At 45.7% G+C, this 16,419-nt stretch overlaps 1 protein-coding gene across 1 annotated transcript in view; it reads left to right on the forward strand.

Moving 5' to 3' along the window:
• The first annotated feature begins 10,623 nt into the window (after window positions 1-10,623).
• VCAN (versican) overlaps window positions 10,624-16,419 on the forward strand; it is a 104,317-nt gene continuing 98,521 nt past the window's right edge. Inside the window, exon 1 of the mRNA XM_051643335.1 lies at window positions 10,624-10,693. Within this exon, the coding sequence (XP_051499295.1) occupies window positions 10,624-10,693 (70 nt within the window). The remainder of the gene's footprint in view (window positions 10,694-16,419) is intronic.

The raw sequence follows: 16,419 nt of genomic DNA on the forward strand, positions 1-16,419 counted from the left end.
CTGTGAATGAGCGGCTTGGTCGTCCGGTTCCCATCCGGCCGTTGAGGGTGGGAGAAGAAAGGGGAGGGGGGGGGGGGGGAAAGCCTTATCTTTAAAAATATCTTTCCCATCGTGAAACAAGGGATGGAAGCTAGCAGACATGAGGCTGAATTAGACCGCCGGTAACTCCTCGGTTTTTTTTGTTGGTGGTACCCCCCCCGGTCCTCCCCAAATTTCTGGTAACAACCAGAGTGTCCCTGTCCCCAGGAGGGTTGGCCAACTCTTCAGCTGGATCCCCCCGGCACAGTGGGTGCTCCATTGGGCACAGGCAGCTGCAACTTTCCCTCTTGGGATTGTCCCACTTGCTCCAGGGGCAACCACAGCTGCGTGTAGATGCTCATAGTCCAGCTCCAGAGGAGAGCAGAGATCTCCACGTGGTAGGAACACCAGCTCCTCTTCCCTTCCTTTGCCAGAAGCAGTTAGTTGTTCTGTATCCACTGGCTGAAAGTCAAGAGGTGGTAGAGAAGCAAGCCCAGGGCTGCAAAGGTGGCCTTTGCATTGTTAAAGACCAACCCTCCTGCCTGAACCCAAGGCAGGGAGTGGAGTAAGAACAGGTGAAGCTGTAAGGATGGAGCAGATGGTGGAGGTTAGAGGGGACAACTGAGCTACCTTCAGTTTAACTGTGATGCCTCATCATTTACAACTTCCTCATTTGTCCTAGAGGGTAGCCTGAAGAAGGAGAGATACCTGATGCCCGAGGTCCTGCCTCTTTTTCTGAAGCCTGGAATGATGATAGGAGTCCCACCACTTCATCTAGAAAAAGGAATGGGCTACTGGGGCTGGTGCAAAGGAGGGTATTTATCCAGAGAAATTCCCACTTTATGGGTGTGTTCTCAAAGGGTTTTCTCTGCAGCCTGAAATGGAGCTGAGATTCTATGGGGGGCAGAAACAGTGCCCTAAGTGTGCATCTCACACAACTCCTCCCTTATGTCTGGGGGCTGGGGAGGGTGGGGGGAAGGGGGCTGTGAAAAGGCTTGTCTGAAACAGTGTTGGAGAAATTAAATGTTAGCTTTCTTCTTTCATCACAACATCATGCAGCAGAAGTGTGCACAGCCTCAGCAGTGAGGGTTGCCATCTACACATGACGAGGCAGCAGAGTTGTGTTAACTCTGACAGCCCCCTTCCTGTGACTTAATGTGAACTGCAGTGCCTTTGTGTGACTTTGCATCATGCAAAGAGCCTCAAAGACATGCCTGCAACTTTTTATATAGTGCATGTCTGAAAGCACAGAGTTGCATTTCTGTCAACTGTTCCACAGCACGAGGTTTAAGGATTGAGAAACCCACAACCCAATATGGAGCAAGTCCAGCCTGCTGAGACAAGGCATTGCCCAGGAGGACTGGTGCCAGGGGGAGTTCTGAAATGCCCCTGCTAGCAAGTAAATTGTGGATTTACCTTATTCAAGGCAGAAAGACCAACAAGCTCTGCAAAGGTGAGGTAAGGATCTCACCCAGCAGTCCAGCTCCATTCACACACAGGCCACAGCTCATGCAAACCTGATTCTAGTTTAAGCTGCCAGGTCTCAATTTCCCCCTGCCTGGCTGTCATCTCTTGCACCTCCCACTCCTCCAACTTGGCACCAAGGACTGTCTTTGGAAGTGAGGGCTTTGGGCTCGTCTGAAATCCGCTGGCAGCACAACTCTGGGGACAGAGTAGCTGGAACAGTAACAGCGAGAGAGGCACTGAAGGAGGAACTCTTCCTGCCTCTTCCTAGCAGTTGTACCTGGGGCTGCCAAAAACGTGCCCAAAGCGGTGCAATCAGACACACCTATTTCTCCAGGCTTCTCTTTTCTGGCTCCAGGTTTACACCTTCCTGGAGGAGGGGGGAATGTGGCACAAGCTCCTCTGAGAGTGAGTGCACCAGAAGTACTGCTCTTGCCAGCATTTTGTGCCTGCTGAAGGGTGCCTTAAGTGCCTGCCACAAACCAAGATAGGTACATTTTGGGAAGTGAGCTGCCCAAGAAGCACAGCAGATTGGTGTAACTTCCTTGTAAAAGGGTGGTTTAGAGTTCTGCTTATGACTTCATCTCTGAGAGGTTTGGATAGCAAATGCAGAGTCTAGCTTTTAAAAAAAGAAAAGAAAAAAAAAGGAAAAAAAAGAAAAGTTGCTGGAGATGCGTAAAACTAGGGTGGAGAAGCTTGGCTCGAGAGGCTGCCGATGTGAGACTGCCTGTGAATTGGCACCGGCAGGGGAAGTTTGGAACAAGCACCAATATATTCTTTTACTGCAACCTCCGCTGAGATTGGGGAGGCAAAAGGGAAAAAGGGATTTCGGTCCCAGTCACTTTCCCCATCTCAGCCGGCTTCGGGAGCCAGGGTGGAGGAGGTCTCTCCATTCTCTTCCCGGTTAATTGTTTAATTGGGAAACAATGCGCCTTTCGCACCCGCCTTCCCCTCTCCGGAGGGCCGATGCTGGGAGAGTGCAAGGACCGGCTGCGGCTCCCCGGTACTTTTGGGGCCGCTGCCGGGCTGGGTTCTGGGGGGGCCCCGAGGGCTCCCCGAGGGGCAGGCGGGAGGGGGGGCCGGGGGCTCGGTGGAGGCAGGCGCTGGGGACTCTCCTGCGCCCAGCAGCTGCGGGAGCTTTGCAAATTGCAAGGAGGCTCTTGCAGAGCTTGTGAACCCTCCTCTCCCCGAGCCAGCGCCCCTCCTCTGCAGCGCTGACGGTACAACGATATAATAATGATGGGTGGCTGAGGCTCGCATTTGAACTTGCAGGCGAGCTCCCTTTGCCCACAACTCGGTCCAGGCTCCGCAGCTCGGAGTCAGGTGCTCGCTGGCGGGGAGGGAGGGGAGACCGAGCTCTGGGAGAAGGGGAGACCCCGGAATCACCGTCTCCTTCCAGCACTAACGAGGGGATTTACTCTTTCATGCGGCCACTGGGATCTCTGGACTAGCCTAGCCACCACGCTGTGATTTTTTGCAATCTCTGCAATACGCTACCTTTTAAGGTAACTATAACTCTTTTCGTTAGGTTTGGGATGTTTTGTTTTGTTTTTTTATTATTATTATTTTTTCCCTCGGTACCTGTGATTACCAGCCAAACTAGTGTAAGATTTAAAACGATTGTTTTACTGCTGGTACCTGTAAGGACAAAAGAGTTGAACTGCAAACCTTAAGTGGGAGAGAATAGCGATGATTGGTGAATTTAAACAACCTAGGGTAAGTTCAACGACACGAGAGGGGAGAAGGGATGCTCGGGGACTCACAGAAATCCCCTGATGAAAAGACGAGAACAAAGAAAACTAGGAAATAAAAGACTTTGGGGTGGGACCCCTGACAGAAGTCTCGGGTACTGGCTGTTTGAATGGTCGGGAAGGTAGATCTGCACCTTGTTGTGTGAGGGAGCTCACAGGGAGTAAGGAGGAAGCAGTTTCCTACGGGTGTTAAATACACAAAGCGCCCGTGCGGCAGGAGCGACAAGAATGGACCTTTCCTCCGGCTACCAGGTTTTCTCGTGCTGGGAAGAGCCTGTGCTCAGTCTCCTCCGCTTCAGTGTGTTCCACACCGCCCCCCGCCATCCCCCCCCCCCCTTTTTTTTTTTTCTTTTTTTTTTTTTTTTCCCCCTTTCCTTCCTTCCCCTGATGTTCCTGGAAAGCTGCTCAAAGGGCAGAGCGGGGCTGAGGTGCCCAGACAGCATCTCTCCAGGGGAGACGGAAAGCAAGGCGTCCTCCGTGCCACATTTGCGTTGCTGAAAGGGGGGCGGTGGGGTGAGGAGGAGGATCACAAGGTCAGTGGAGCAAAACGCCCCCTCTTACACCCACGGCCAGCTTCTCGGAGCACGGGTGCTGCCTTCCACCTCCGCTCCTCGGGATTTCGCCTTTGTTTTGCAAAGAAAAAGTGAGAGAGCATCGTGGGAGGCATTGAGGGGAGTTTCGACGGCGGGAAAAAGCGGGTGTGTGCGTGGTGGGGGGACGGCATCGGCGGAGGGTCGGGATCCCCAGGGCAGGGGATGGGACCTCGCAGGGAGCCCCCAGGCACCGTCCCCACACAAAGGGGCGTCGGGGAGCGGGTGGGGGGGGGCAGCCCTCATTGTCCCCCTTGTCACGTCCTCCCCGTCCGCCCCCTCTCCGTCCGGGCACCGGCTTTCGGGATTAAGCGCCGATGGCCTTTCTTTTATTTTTTTTTTTAATTTTTTATTTTTTTATTTTTTTTTGTTAAAAGAATGAGTGTTGAAACATGTTGAAGGAGCCTGTCCAAGGACGGAAGGGTGTAAATGCTGGGTGGGTTTGGGGTGGTTTTTGTGGATTTTTAATTATTTTTTTTTTCCTTAAAAAGGCTGAGGAAAAAGGGAAGTTTGCTTCCCAAAAAGAAGTGAGCTGGCGAAGGGAGCGGGGGGGGACACGCAGGACCCGGCAGGGAGACCGGGCTGCGGCGGCAATGCCCGCTGGCGGGGTGGACCCGGGCTGGGCGAGGGGGGAAGGGCTCTACTGGGGCTGTGGGGATGCTGCTCAGAGGAGCCCCGAGCCCGCCGCGCTGGGTTTGGCGGGCGGAGGGGCGAGCCGCGGGGGCTCAGCGGGGCCGGGGGTCCCGCCGCTCTCGAGGAACGGCCCGGGCGCGGTGGCGGCACCGCGGCTCCCCCTGGCGGCGAGCGGCGGACTCGTCCTTTCTGGCGTCGCTCGTTTCCCGCCAGAGGGCTCCGGTTTCCCTCACCTTCAAGGGAAAGGGGCAGGGGGGGGGGAATAAATAAATAAATCATCGTAATAAAAATATCTATTTTTTTCAAATTGTTTCCGCGGCGTTTCGGGCCGCTCCCCGCACGGACGCGGGAGCCGGCACCGCCGTTCGCCAGAAGGGCGTGACAGCGGGGCGGGGACCGGCGGGTTTCCCGCCTCCGGCCGGGCCCCCTCGGCGCCCGGGGGTGCTGGTCCCTTGGGGACACGGCCGCCGGGCCCGGGAGAGAGGGAGAAGAGCTCGTACAGCCTCCTCAGGGCCCAGTGCTACTGCCGGCGGTGGACGAGCCTGAGGGAACCCTGGTCCAGCCTGGTCTTTTGTGCTGAGCCCAGCCCCGCCATGACGGTGCCGAGTCGCACCTGGGCGCAGTGAGCTGCATCTTCAGGTCTTTTTCCCATTAGCTGCTCCTCAGACGTGCCTCTCGCTCCCTTCACCGTGCTGGCGGTGTAGGTGCTGGGGAGAGGCGGGCAAGAAGAGGGCCCCAGCTACCCTGGAGAGCAGGCTGGCAGGTGAGGAGGCAGCGCCCACGTTTTGGGGTGAAGCTGGAAGGAGCGCTGGAGGTGCGTGTGAGTCCTTGTACCTTGGCCCACACAAGGGGACCAGTGACAGTTTTCCAGTGTGCCTCTGTGAGGCTGTCTGAGAGCCCAGAGACACTTCTGGCATAAATTATCGCAGGCCTGGGAGGGATGTCCTCAGGCAGCAGCTTCTTGGCAGCTGCCAGAGCAAGGAGCGCCAGAACACGCTGTGCTCTGGTCACTTTTCCCGTCTGCACCCCTGCCTGCGCCTGGGGCTGGAGGCAGGACCGCTCCAGTTGAGGCTCCAGTGTGGGAATTGTGCCTCCAGCGCCTGCTGGAGCTGGAGACGGTGAGGGAGGGATGATGCAGATACCCTTAGGACTTCTTGGAGGCCTTAGGAGGACCTTTGCAAGTAGCGGGCGAAGTGGATGCCAGCGATAAATGAGATGCAGGCTGAGTCCACCATGTGGCAGCATAGTGGGCTAATTAATCACATGGTAGAGAAGTGGTGGAACTGGCAAAGTTAATTAGGCAGCACTTACGGTGAGGTGGATACATGTCAGCAATTAAAAGTCAGATGGCATATACGGATCAAAGGAGTGCACAAGGAAAAGAAAGTGCAGCCTGTGTGCATTTGAGAAAGGATAGCAGCTGCCAAGGTTTCAGGCAGGGCTCAGAAGGTAGCAAGAGGTGTGCTATGTCTGGGATCAGTCCTTTTTAGCTTGCTGGGGTTTCACTGGGAGCCCTGTAATTTACTGTTTTACTCATTATTAGGAGCAGCAACCTCAATTCACTTTCCTTGTGCCAGGATCTGTTAGGGTTTATTCCCCCCTCATTTTTTTTTTTTTTTTCTTAAGAGTTTTTTATGTGAATCTTAACTTTTGGTATGTAGGCAAGGAGGGTCAATGGGGATAGGCTGCTTTTTACATGTTTAAGGAACTTGTCCAGCTTTCACAATACAGCTGTAGAACACATGCTGCATCAATCTCAGTGTGAGCTGAGAAAATGCAGCCTTTCAAGACACTATCACCTCTATGAATGTAACAAACTTATTTTCCCAACGTCAGAGAAATTTAGAAAAGTTTTTGGATGGTAGGTTTTAGGACAATTTACTGTCTTTCTTAACCTGGAATTTAAAACATAAAGAAAGACATGATGTTCTCCCATCTGGTTAAATTAAAATAGCATTGGTGTGAGATCAAGCTTACATTGTAAGCTAAACATGAGCTGGAATCTGATCAGAACTTACTGCTCCTATGAATTTTTGCTGTGGTAAGGAAAGGTGCCTGCAAAAATAGGAGCCCTGATCTCCTCACAGAGAGAACTTCTGCTGTTAGTTATTAAAGATGTGGAGTTTGTCGAGGACTTGGCCTCTTCCAGTTAAAAGACGCTGTGGTCACGGTTGCATCCAGTTTAAAAATGTAGTGCAAATTACTACTGTAGATTGGTCTGCTTGATGTAACTCCTAACAAAATGGATCAGCCCATTAGGAAACTAGCCAGCAGGCAACCCAAGTTTGGTCACATTAAGTGAGACACTTTTTTAACAGAAGGTGGAAATTAAACACTTACTCAAGTCTTGCAGTCTTGAGTTGGCAGGATTTTCTTACTGTGTGTCCATAGTATTACGGCCTTGTCTTACTTCAGGTGTAGTGACACCAAGGGGGAAAAAACGAAGCTTGTGGAAAAAGGTATGGCTAGAAGGATTTTGGCTAATTAGGGGCAGTACAGTAGCGAGCCAGCAGAGCCCTTTGTAGAGTGGTGGAATGGGGAAAGCAAACCAGTTTTAGAGCAGGGATTTTGCTCAGCAGTCTACAAGGGAGAAGGGTCAGCCTCTGCCAGCCAAAGGGAAGGAGGCAGGAGCAGTCCTATCTGCTAGCAGTGGCCTGGAAATGTGGGCAGCACTGAATGGGAATTGGGGTGCCAGGTGTAAGCAGCAGCCTCTTCCTGTGGCTTTTGAGGAGGATTGCTGGTATCCAGCCTGCAGGGCTCAGCTCTCTCCTAGGCTAGGATGCCCTGGGGAAGCTGAGCAAAGTCCTGCTGTTATGATCTGCAGTGCTGTTGTTTGGAGAGAGTGGCAGAGGTAATTGCACATTTAATTCTGACAGCTGCAGTGGAACAACACTCACTAACCCAGGAGTGTTTATAGGAGCCCACCAAGGACCAGAGTGTGAAAACTCTGGTGCATGGATGTTTGCATGGGAATCATGCTCATGAGCCTAAGGGCTAAAAATCAAACGCTTCCCTGAAGGGTTTGAGCAAGCGCCTCAGGGTAGAGGAGACTTACAAAAAGAAAAGGTTGAGAGTTGATTTTCCAAGAGCCAGGTGGGTTTTTTTGGCAGCTGTCTCATATTAAGCTCCATGCTCAAACAGTGCAATTTCCTTGAGCTATCCAAGCACTTTGTGCAGCACTACTCAGTAAAAGACTAAGTAATCACCACAGCCATGAATGAATGCTTCTTCTGTACTGATGGTTGAGTTCAGCAGTCACAGGACATCTTGAAAATTATCTTTCCACAGTTGTGTTTCTGTTTTCATATTTAATTGTTGGTGCGTGTATTGCATTTAAAGACTGCAAGCTGAAGATGTGAGGTTATTTTCAGTAAGATTCCTCAAATTTCATTTGCAATGAAGTAGTGAACACAAGATCAGAAGATCTGTGCTTGTGTGCAGATGGAGAGGAATGGGAAGATGGGTCCTCCCTGTGCTCTGGATTTGTAGAGTAGAGCAGAAGCTCACATTTGAAGCTCTCAGCTGCCTCTGAGTGTAGCAGCAAGGTTCTTACCAAATGTGGAAGAAGTTGCACCACTTGTCATGACAGTACTGCAGTGAACTTCTCAGGGCAGCAGGGCTCCTATAGGCATATGCCAAGTACGCAAGTGCTGCTGGTCAGGGTCAATAGGGTGGAGCTGGTGGTGGTTGCAACATCCTACCATCCCTGTTGAGGTGAAACATGCTTGTCTTGCAGGAGAAAGAAAATCCTTTATTCTTTTTCCTGGCAGATTCCTTTGATTTCCTTGTTTCTGGTTCCAAAAGCCAAGGTTGCCTTCTGGGGGAGGAGGGAGATAAAGTGTGTGGGTAAACATGGAAAGCTAAACTTATAAACAGTTTGTTCTAGATCTTTGTTTAGCTGTTGCTGCAGCCAGTCTGTGACGCATGGGCAGCACATGTGGACAGAAAATCTCAAAAGAAGGTCTGAAGCCACCCTGCTTTGGCAGGGTCCAGGGCTTTTGCACTGTCTTGCAGGCAGGTCCAGCATCCACCACCTTTGAGGGTGGGGAAGTTTTTTGGTCTTTTTGTGCTCTCTTCAGAGTGCTTGTGTTACTGAAGGAACTAGTCTGCAGTGGTTTTGGTGCTTGAGGCTTCCAGCAGCTTCAAGATACAGGGCTTGCTTGAAGGGCCTTCCAGTCTCTGCACATCTGTAGGCTCAGTGTGACCTCTCATTTTTTAAAAATGTTGTGTAATAATGAGGGTAATTGAAGTGTTTATCTAAGCAAACACGTGACTGTCTGTTTCCAAGCTGGTCCACTGCTTGAAAAGGACTTCAGTGTCTGCAGCTCTTATCTTGTGCAACGTCCTCATTTATAACCTTCTACAGGGAATTACTAGGGCACAGTATAGATTTTTAACATTAGCTATTAAATAGTCACTTTTCTGCATGTACAGCTTGGCTTGTTTAAGCAGAGGGAGAGATAAAACTCTGGCTGGATGATGTTGAGGATATTAGAGTTTTCAGAAAAAGTTTTATGGCAGATAGGGCTCAAACTGAATTAAGTCAAAGAAGTCCTGCTTCTTGTTTGGGACTCAAGTCATAAGAAGTGCAAATTCCATGAAGTTCATATTGCAAAATAAGTGATATCACATTATACACTCAGCTCTATTGAACGGCTGAAGCAGAGATGGGGCGTCTTTGGCAGTATGCAGTCTTCTCCATGGAAAGCAGCTGTATTCTTTCCTCCACGCCCTGGGAATAGGTTGCAGCATATGTTTCCCAGTGCAACCAGCCGGCTCTGGACATCTATGTGTAGGGAGTGAAAAGGTCTTGGGTTCTCAGCCCTTTTGGGTGGGAATTTTTAGCATGATGCTGTTATGTTAGAGATTGACTCATTGGAAAGGCTTGGTTTGAGATGTTTTGCATCTTTTCTGAACCGTTCAGCCATTACAGGATAGATGCCAATTCACACAGACTCATGTGAAGTTTGGGCTGCAGCTGTGGAGAAAACTTTCCTGAGATTGAACTACGTCACCAGTAGTTTTCTGAAGATCTTTCTCTGTGTGTCTTGCTATCACCTTCAGTATAGCTTCTGAAGGTTTTTGAATGTATTAATTAATGTTTTACTCTTAAGGCATTATATGTAAGTACTAAAGAACTAAAATGCAAATGCAAAAAATGCTAAAATACAAGTGCAATACAAGTCCCATAATTATAAAACAGATGTATATCTATTACATTTCTTTTTGCACTGTTTCTTGAAGCAATTCAGTTGTAATTTCTCTTGGACAGGAAAAAACTTATCACTTCAGGTTACTTGCTCAAGTAAACCCAAGTCGTATATTTTGACAACAATATCAGGAAAGTGAGGATTTTGTGATTAAAAAATTTCCCGCAGCAGTGTTTGACAAACTATTGCTGAACGTTATTTTTCACATTGGCTTGGTAGTACATATATATAACTATAGGAAGAGGGAGTATTTATAAACTCTTTACAGTAGCTAAAGTTTATGCTAAAGCTTTTCTTAGCTTACTTTTAAAATGTTTAGGATATTTAAAAATTTAACGTGTGTAACTTTTTAGCTGTTAGAAGGTGGAGCCTGTAAAGGAAATGAGAAGCAAACCCAAAGGGAACTGACATGTCTGAGTAACCTGAAACTCATTATAAATCTGTATTCAACAGGGACACATCATTATAAAACATTTCTACCATAAAATATCAAGTTGAGAAATCTTGAAAGTAGGAGGTCATTTGGCAATCTGCTTGCAGATGGGAAGGATCATAGTGTGGACACTGACTCACCATCAAAATTCATGAGCATTTTGTGATGGAAGTCCCTCCTGACATGAACTGGGATATCAGCTGTTGCTAAATGACAGGGTAGTTTAGGTTATGGAGATAAAACTACCCAAAGGTTGTTTCTGAGCTTGCAACACTATGCCAGGAGAAAGTAATCAAATTATATTAATGCACTGCTACCACTGTATGGGAATCCACTTGAAACAGTGAAAAAAAATGGCAGACAGTGTATATATTATGAGTTTTTCAACGCCCTGCTGGATATCTTTTTTAAGTAGATGACTTCTAATATCAATGACAAACACTGATATACTGAGTTGTAACACTTGATAAGGACACAATACATTGCTAACCACTTACTGCTTTGTTCTTTTTTTGTAGGTCAAGATGTTGTTAAGTATAAAAAGTATCTTATGGATGTATTCTACATTAGCTATAACATACATGCTACCTAAAGGTAAGTCTGTTATACACAGAACCATTTATTAAAATTAATTTTAGTGGTTAAATCAGTAGGGTATTTCCCAGGACTCGGGAAACAGCCCATACTCAGGAAATTCAATTTCTGGTCTTGCCTCTGCCACTCTTTTTGCTGTATTTTGTAACTAACTTTGTTTCTGTTTTCTCCTCACTGCCTTACTAGTTCATATAGAAATGTCTAGGTGGGTGGGCATGTTTTTGACAAGGTATTTACATGCCTCTGTGATGTCTTCAGAGGTTTGTAACTCCTATTACTATAATTCAGGTAATGATAGCCATAGGATTATGTTGTGTAAAGCAAAATAGATTGCCTTCTCCAAATATTCAAGAATGCATCCTTTAACCTGTGCTTCTGAAATGTTGGACCTGCTGGGCAGGTATGTCTTGTACCTTCATTTTCCATGATCCACTAAGGAGCTCCTTACAGCAGGTGAGGTCTGATAGGAGGTGCTGATTTTAATGGAGGGCAGACACCTTCCATGGGAGCTTCAGCCTGGTGCCACGGGGGGAGCAGTGGGCAGTGCTGGCTGCATGGGAGCAGAAGCAGGTTCCTGAGACAGTCATAGGAGGAGTTTTGGCCTACAGGAGGAGTAGTCTAAAAAAAGGGAAAATAAAAGGGAATAGCCCAAAAAAGCACCAAATAGGAAAGTTTGGCATACTTACCAGTCATATCCCAAAGTACTCATGTAGGTTGTGCCACAACAGCCTCTTGGGTCTATAGTCACAGCTTGCACCCTCTCTGTATTCAGGGTGAAAGGTGCCATGTGAAAGTGGGATACAGGGGAAACCAGTAGGCCTCATTTCTGCTTTGCTCTGTAATCTGTTGAGGAGCAGTTGGGGCCATGCCTCTGGAGTGGGCAGTCTGGCTGTCAGCCTTCTGTTGTGGGGCAGGTTGCCATGAGCTAACATGGGGGCAGATCCCTTGACTGCTGGGATCTGGAACAAGGATGTGTTAGAGCAGCTGCAGGTCTTTGGTTTGGGTGCAAAGGAGGAATCCTTACTACTTCTCTCGGTGATTACATGCCAACACTAAAGTATGTATTCATGTGTGGTTGCCATGGTTATTAGAAAATTTGAGTCAAACCTTTAGTAAGGAAAAGGTCCCTCTAGCTGCTGCCGACTCACAAAATTAGGGTAATAGCTTTCCTAAACCTCAAAGCAATTTTTTTTTTATTCCCCACCCCCCCATCTTTTCATTCCAGGAACTCTTCAAACTGACTTTGGCCTTTGGGAAAGTAATTTTTTTTTTTTTTTTCTCCTAGCTTGAACATTGTTGCTAGCAAAGTCTTTAGGTAGTCTGGTAAGATAGAGGAAAAGACCATTGTGCATAGTGAAGCCAACTAAAAAAAGAAAAGTGTTTTTTTTCCCTCAAGCAGGTTTAGAGCACCATCCTTTATTACTTCCTACCATCCCCTATAAAGCTGATTTTCTTTTTTCAGGCTTCATTAAACATACAGCAGGCTGGGACAATTAGATTTGTCCTCAGGGACAACAGACTCCCAACTTTGGGCAGAGGGCAAGCCACGAAAGCTGAGATCCATTTCCTATTTGTGGGGGGCTGAGAGTTATTTGGTTATTAAATGTCAAGCTTTTTTTTCTTCCCCCCTCAGTTTTTTACTTAGTAAAGTGTCTGTAAGTGTAGGCTGATGTATAGATCTTGGATCCACAGCTGACATGTGATGATTTGTTTGTGTGAAGCAGTCAGAGAGGCAGAGTAAGCAATTGTCAGAAATGCAATGTAAGCCTGCATAGTGAACTTGGAAGTTTTTATTGGATAAGCTACTTATGCTTACAGGAGGCTTAAAAGAAAGATAGAGACTTTTTACTGGAGTGGATGAGGTGCAACAGTTTTAAACTGAAAGAGAGTAGGTTTAGATTGGACATAGATAATAATTTTTTTACAGTAATGATGGTGAGATACTGGAGCAGTGTCTCACAGAATTTGCAGGTAGGCCATCCATGGAAGTGGTCAAGGTCTGGTTGGATGGGGCTTGGAGCAACTCAATATGCTGGAAATTGTCCTGCCCATGGCAGAGGGTTTGTACTTGATGGTGTTTGAAGGTCCCTTCCAAACCAAAGCGCTGTGTGATTCTAAGTTGTAGCTTTCTTTAAGGCAGAAATCACAGAATCTTAGGGGTTAGAAGGGACCTTGAAAGATCATCCAGTCCAACCCCCCGCCAGGAAAAACCAAAACAAAACCAAAAGAACAACTCCCCAAAAAATGCTGCTAGCAATAATTAGCTTCAAAACAGAGTAAAGGATAGTGTGTCACTCACATGAGGAGAGGCCTAAAGGTAAGATTTTACCTGCAGATCAGCCTTAGGATGGGGAACATGTAAGGAGATAGAATAAGTAAGGCAAAGGAATCTGACAAGAAATTTAAACTTAACATTTGTTATTACCTATTGAAAGTCTCTTTTTTTATACTCGGGGCATAGTTCCATGGCCAGTCTAATTGCATTTGCATTTCAGAACTAGATGGGATAGTCCTGCCCTTTTTCTATCCCCTAGTACTAGTTTTCCTGCTTTCTTTTGTGCTGACAGTACTATTTATGTGGGGATATTGCTAGCTGAACCAGTGAATGACTTGTTTGAAAGAGCATATGGCATATCTTGCAGGTTATTTTTCCACTGGATCAGACACAGTCTTGTGCAAATGCTAGTGCTGGCAGAATGCAGGGACTGGGAGTGCATCACTGGAGGTGGGGAGGAGTAGGATGGATCCTTTAGATGTCTCCTGACTTTCTCCACCTTTTATTACCTCTTAATTGGCTCCTGTTGTCTCCAGAATAGAATTTTTAGTATTTAAGCAAGTTGTGTGTGAACATTCCAGTAAGCGCTTCTCAGGAATATAGCCCAGTTTCTGGCTAGTCCTAATTTGCCTGAATCTTTCAGAAGGGATTCAGAATGACCCATGTGTTCCTAGAACACACTGCAAACTTTGTGGGTTTTATTTTTTAAGCTGGAGACCACAATTTTGCTGTAGTCTTAAATGTGTTCAGCATATGGCCATGGTAAAGAAGACAAAAGATGGAAACAGTTTTCTTTTTCATTAATTGATCCAATAGAGTCTGTGGTATCAACTCACATTCTATTTTGTCAATCAGTCTGTGTAACAAAATTTTTGAAGATGAGTGTTACAAGTTTACTTAAAATCTTTACAAGTACAGCTGTTTTTATTGTTGTTTTTTAAGAAAGTACTCTAATAACATCTCTGCATTTTGAAGGGTTAAACATCTTAAGTTTTTCTTCTTAAATGCTGAATTTGAATATAAAATTTAAGCCTTTAAATCTTTCATGAAACACAGGTTCCCAATCTTACATTTCCACAATGGATTGGATCAATCCATGTGGTTTAGTTCAATTTAATGAAATAGTACTTTCAATATAACGCATTGCAATATTTCCTTTAAAAAGTTTTCAGGCAAAACTGTTCTGAAAGTTTTACATTTTTCTGTACAGAACCGTATGGAAAATTTGTCAAAGTCAGCAGCTATTTTAAAAGTGTAAATCCTGGAGTTTGTGTCTCTTAGTATTAAGTCATAACAAAACTGAAGCTTAATTTGGAGCACAGCAAGATATAAGATGGTCAAGTTTTATGCATTCACCACTGTTTGTTATTCCCATCTTTCTTTTCTCTTCCACTTCTCATCTTTGTGAATGGTCATGTTCATGAATACCTAGCATGTTTGCATGGCGTGCTCATTAGATTTTATGTAGCCACAGAAGTATTTTTCCTTTGAGGGCAAACTGAGAATGGTCTTGCATGGCTTCCTTGAAGCTTTAAATTCTCAGAAGATGTGTGTCAAGAGGCTGCAGGAAATATGGTGTAAGCTTCTGGGGTCACGGAAGTGCCCCTCTGCAAGACCTTTGGTGTTTGCTCTGGTACATCTGAAGGATTAGTGACAGAAGTTCACGAGCAAGGTTTACACCTACTGCTAGTGTGGCATGTGCTCCCTTTGAGCAAGCTGGTGTTAGGATATTGGGGTTTTACAAGATGGACCTTGTGATTTATGATTAATGTTGGAGTTTATCTTACCCGTTTTAAGTGTTTATTTGTCATGCCATGAGTGAGTAGACTTTCATGAAAGACTTGTAATCCAGAAGAGACTAGAAACCCCCTAGGTTTCAGTGTGTGGCATGTTCTTTCAAAAGTATAGAATTAATACACCTATTTAAACATCAGTTTAACAGATCATGTTTATGTTCTCTATTTGCTATAAAACATGTGTGCATGCCTGTGATGTCTGCCTTACTCTATGCCTCTTTCTCTTTTTATGCTTGCTCATACAAATTGCCTGATAAAGAGCTCAGGGTTTTTCTTGGGTCTCATTCTGTTACCTTTGTTGCATATAGTGGTGCATTCATTTTAATTTGTCATTATCTTCATTAAAAAGATTTATGGTTAATGAAAATTTTAGGCTCAGTATTAGTAGTCAGATTAACAGAACACATAATTTCATTGATCCTTTCTGTTGCTACTGGTAGGCAGGGCAGTGTAACACATACCTAGGCAGGTTGTTGATGAACTTAAAAATGAGATTCAATTGTTTTGTTTCCTAAATTTGGCTTAAAATAAATATAATATTTTATTCTTTAAGCATGGAGTTTTGTTCTGCCTACTCAGTAGCAAAATTCTGTACAGTTAGCTTATTTACATAGAAAAATTGCCTCTAAGCAGTGTCACTTCATGTAGGGTATTGTTTTCTTCAGGCTTCTTGTTCATTACAGATCTACTGGTCTGGTTGCTGTGGCTAATGTAACAGCTGCAAGCCACTAGGGTGGCTTCCCCTCCCCTCCCTCTCCCCTCTCCTCCCTCTCCCTTCTCCTTCCTCTTCCCTCTCCAAAACGAAGTTCTTTTATATAGTGTTTTATAATGCTTTCTACAGTTAGATGGGAATGTTTGAGCCACATAGTCTCCTTTTCTGGGATGCAGCCCAATTTAGGATAGATTAGTTTGCATATCATGATGGTATGTGCTGTTTGCCAAAGATTTCAGTCTGCTGATGTGAAAACAAAATTTTAAAGAGAGGAAATTTCCTCAGGGTTCATTCTCAAAAGTTTATTAAAATTCTGTCAGTCAGGATAATTATAACTAGGTAATTTTTCATTTAAGAAGTTCCTGTAATGTATATAGATGACAAGAGATCATAATAAATACTAAATATTTTTAGACTGATTTTAATCTCCCACCTGTGCATACTGGCAGTAATTCCATCACAACAGATAGGACTGAGTATTCATTCTGTTTCTTTATCTGTACTCCATTGTAGCTCAGTGATGTTTCAAGAAATTAAAGGTGATATAAAAGGCAGTGGTGTTTCCATAGTGTATATCTTCAGGATAAAATCAGTCCTTTCTAGTTTTTAGCAGTCAGTTGATGCTGGTTATTTCCTTATGGCAAATAAAAAAAATAACCTCGGTGAATTCCACCTCCCCACCCCCCCCCGAGAAATGTGTATTCAGTCAAAGCTTTTCAGCTAGTCTTTAGTCTTCAGTAACTTCTACAGGTTTGTCTTCAAGCCTTCTGAATTCTCCAGTTGTCAGTTTTGTATTGGACCTGTTTTTGTCTTTCCCTGTTTTACAAATAGATTCTTTCTAGGTCTAAACCTGAGATGTATGAAGTGATTAGTTGGTTTGACTAATAAATGTGAGTTGCACTGTCACTGGTCTCTGTTTACAAGTTAATGGAATAATGAGAAT

This window comes from Apus apus, chromosome Z (genome assembly GCF_020740795.1).
Source record: "Apus apus isolate bApuApu2 chromosome Z, bApuApu2.pri.cur, whole genome shotgun sequence".
Taxonomy (NCBI): domain Eukaryota; kingdom Metazoa; phylum Chordata; class Aves; order Apodiformes; family Apodidae; genus Apus; species Apus apus.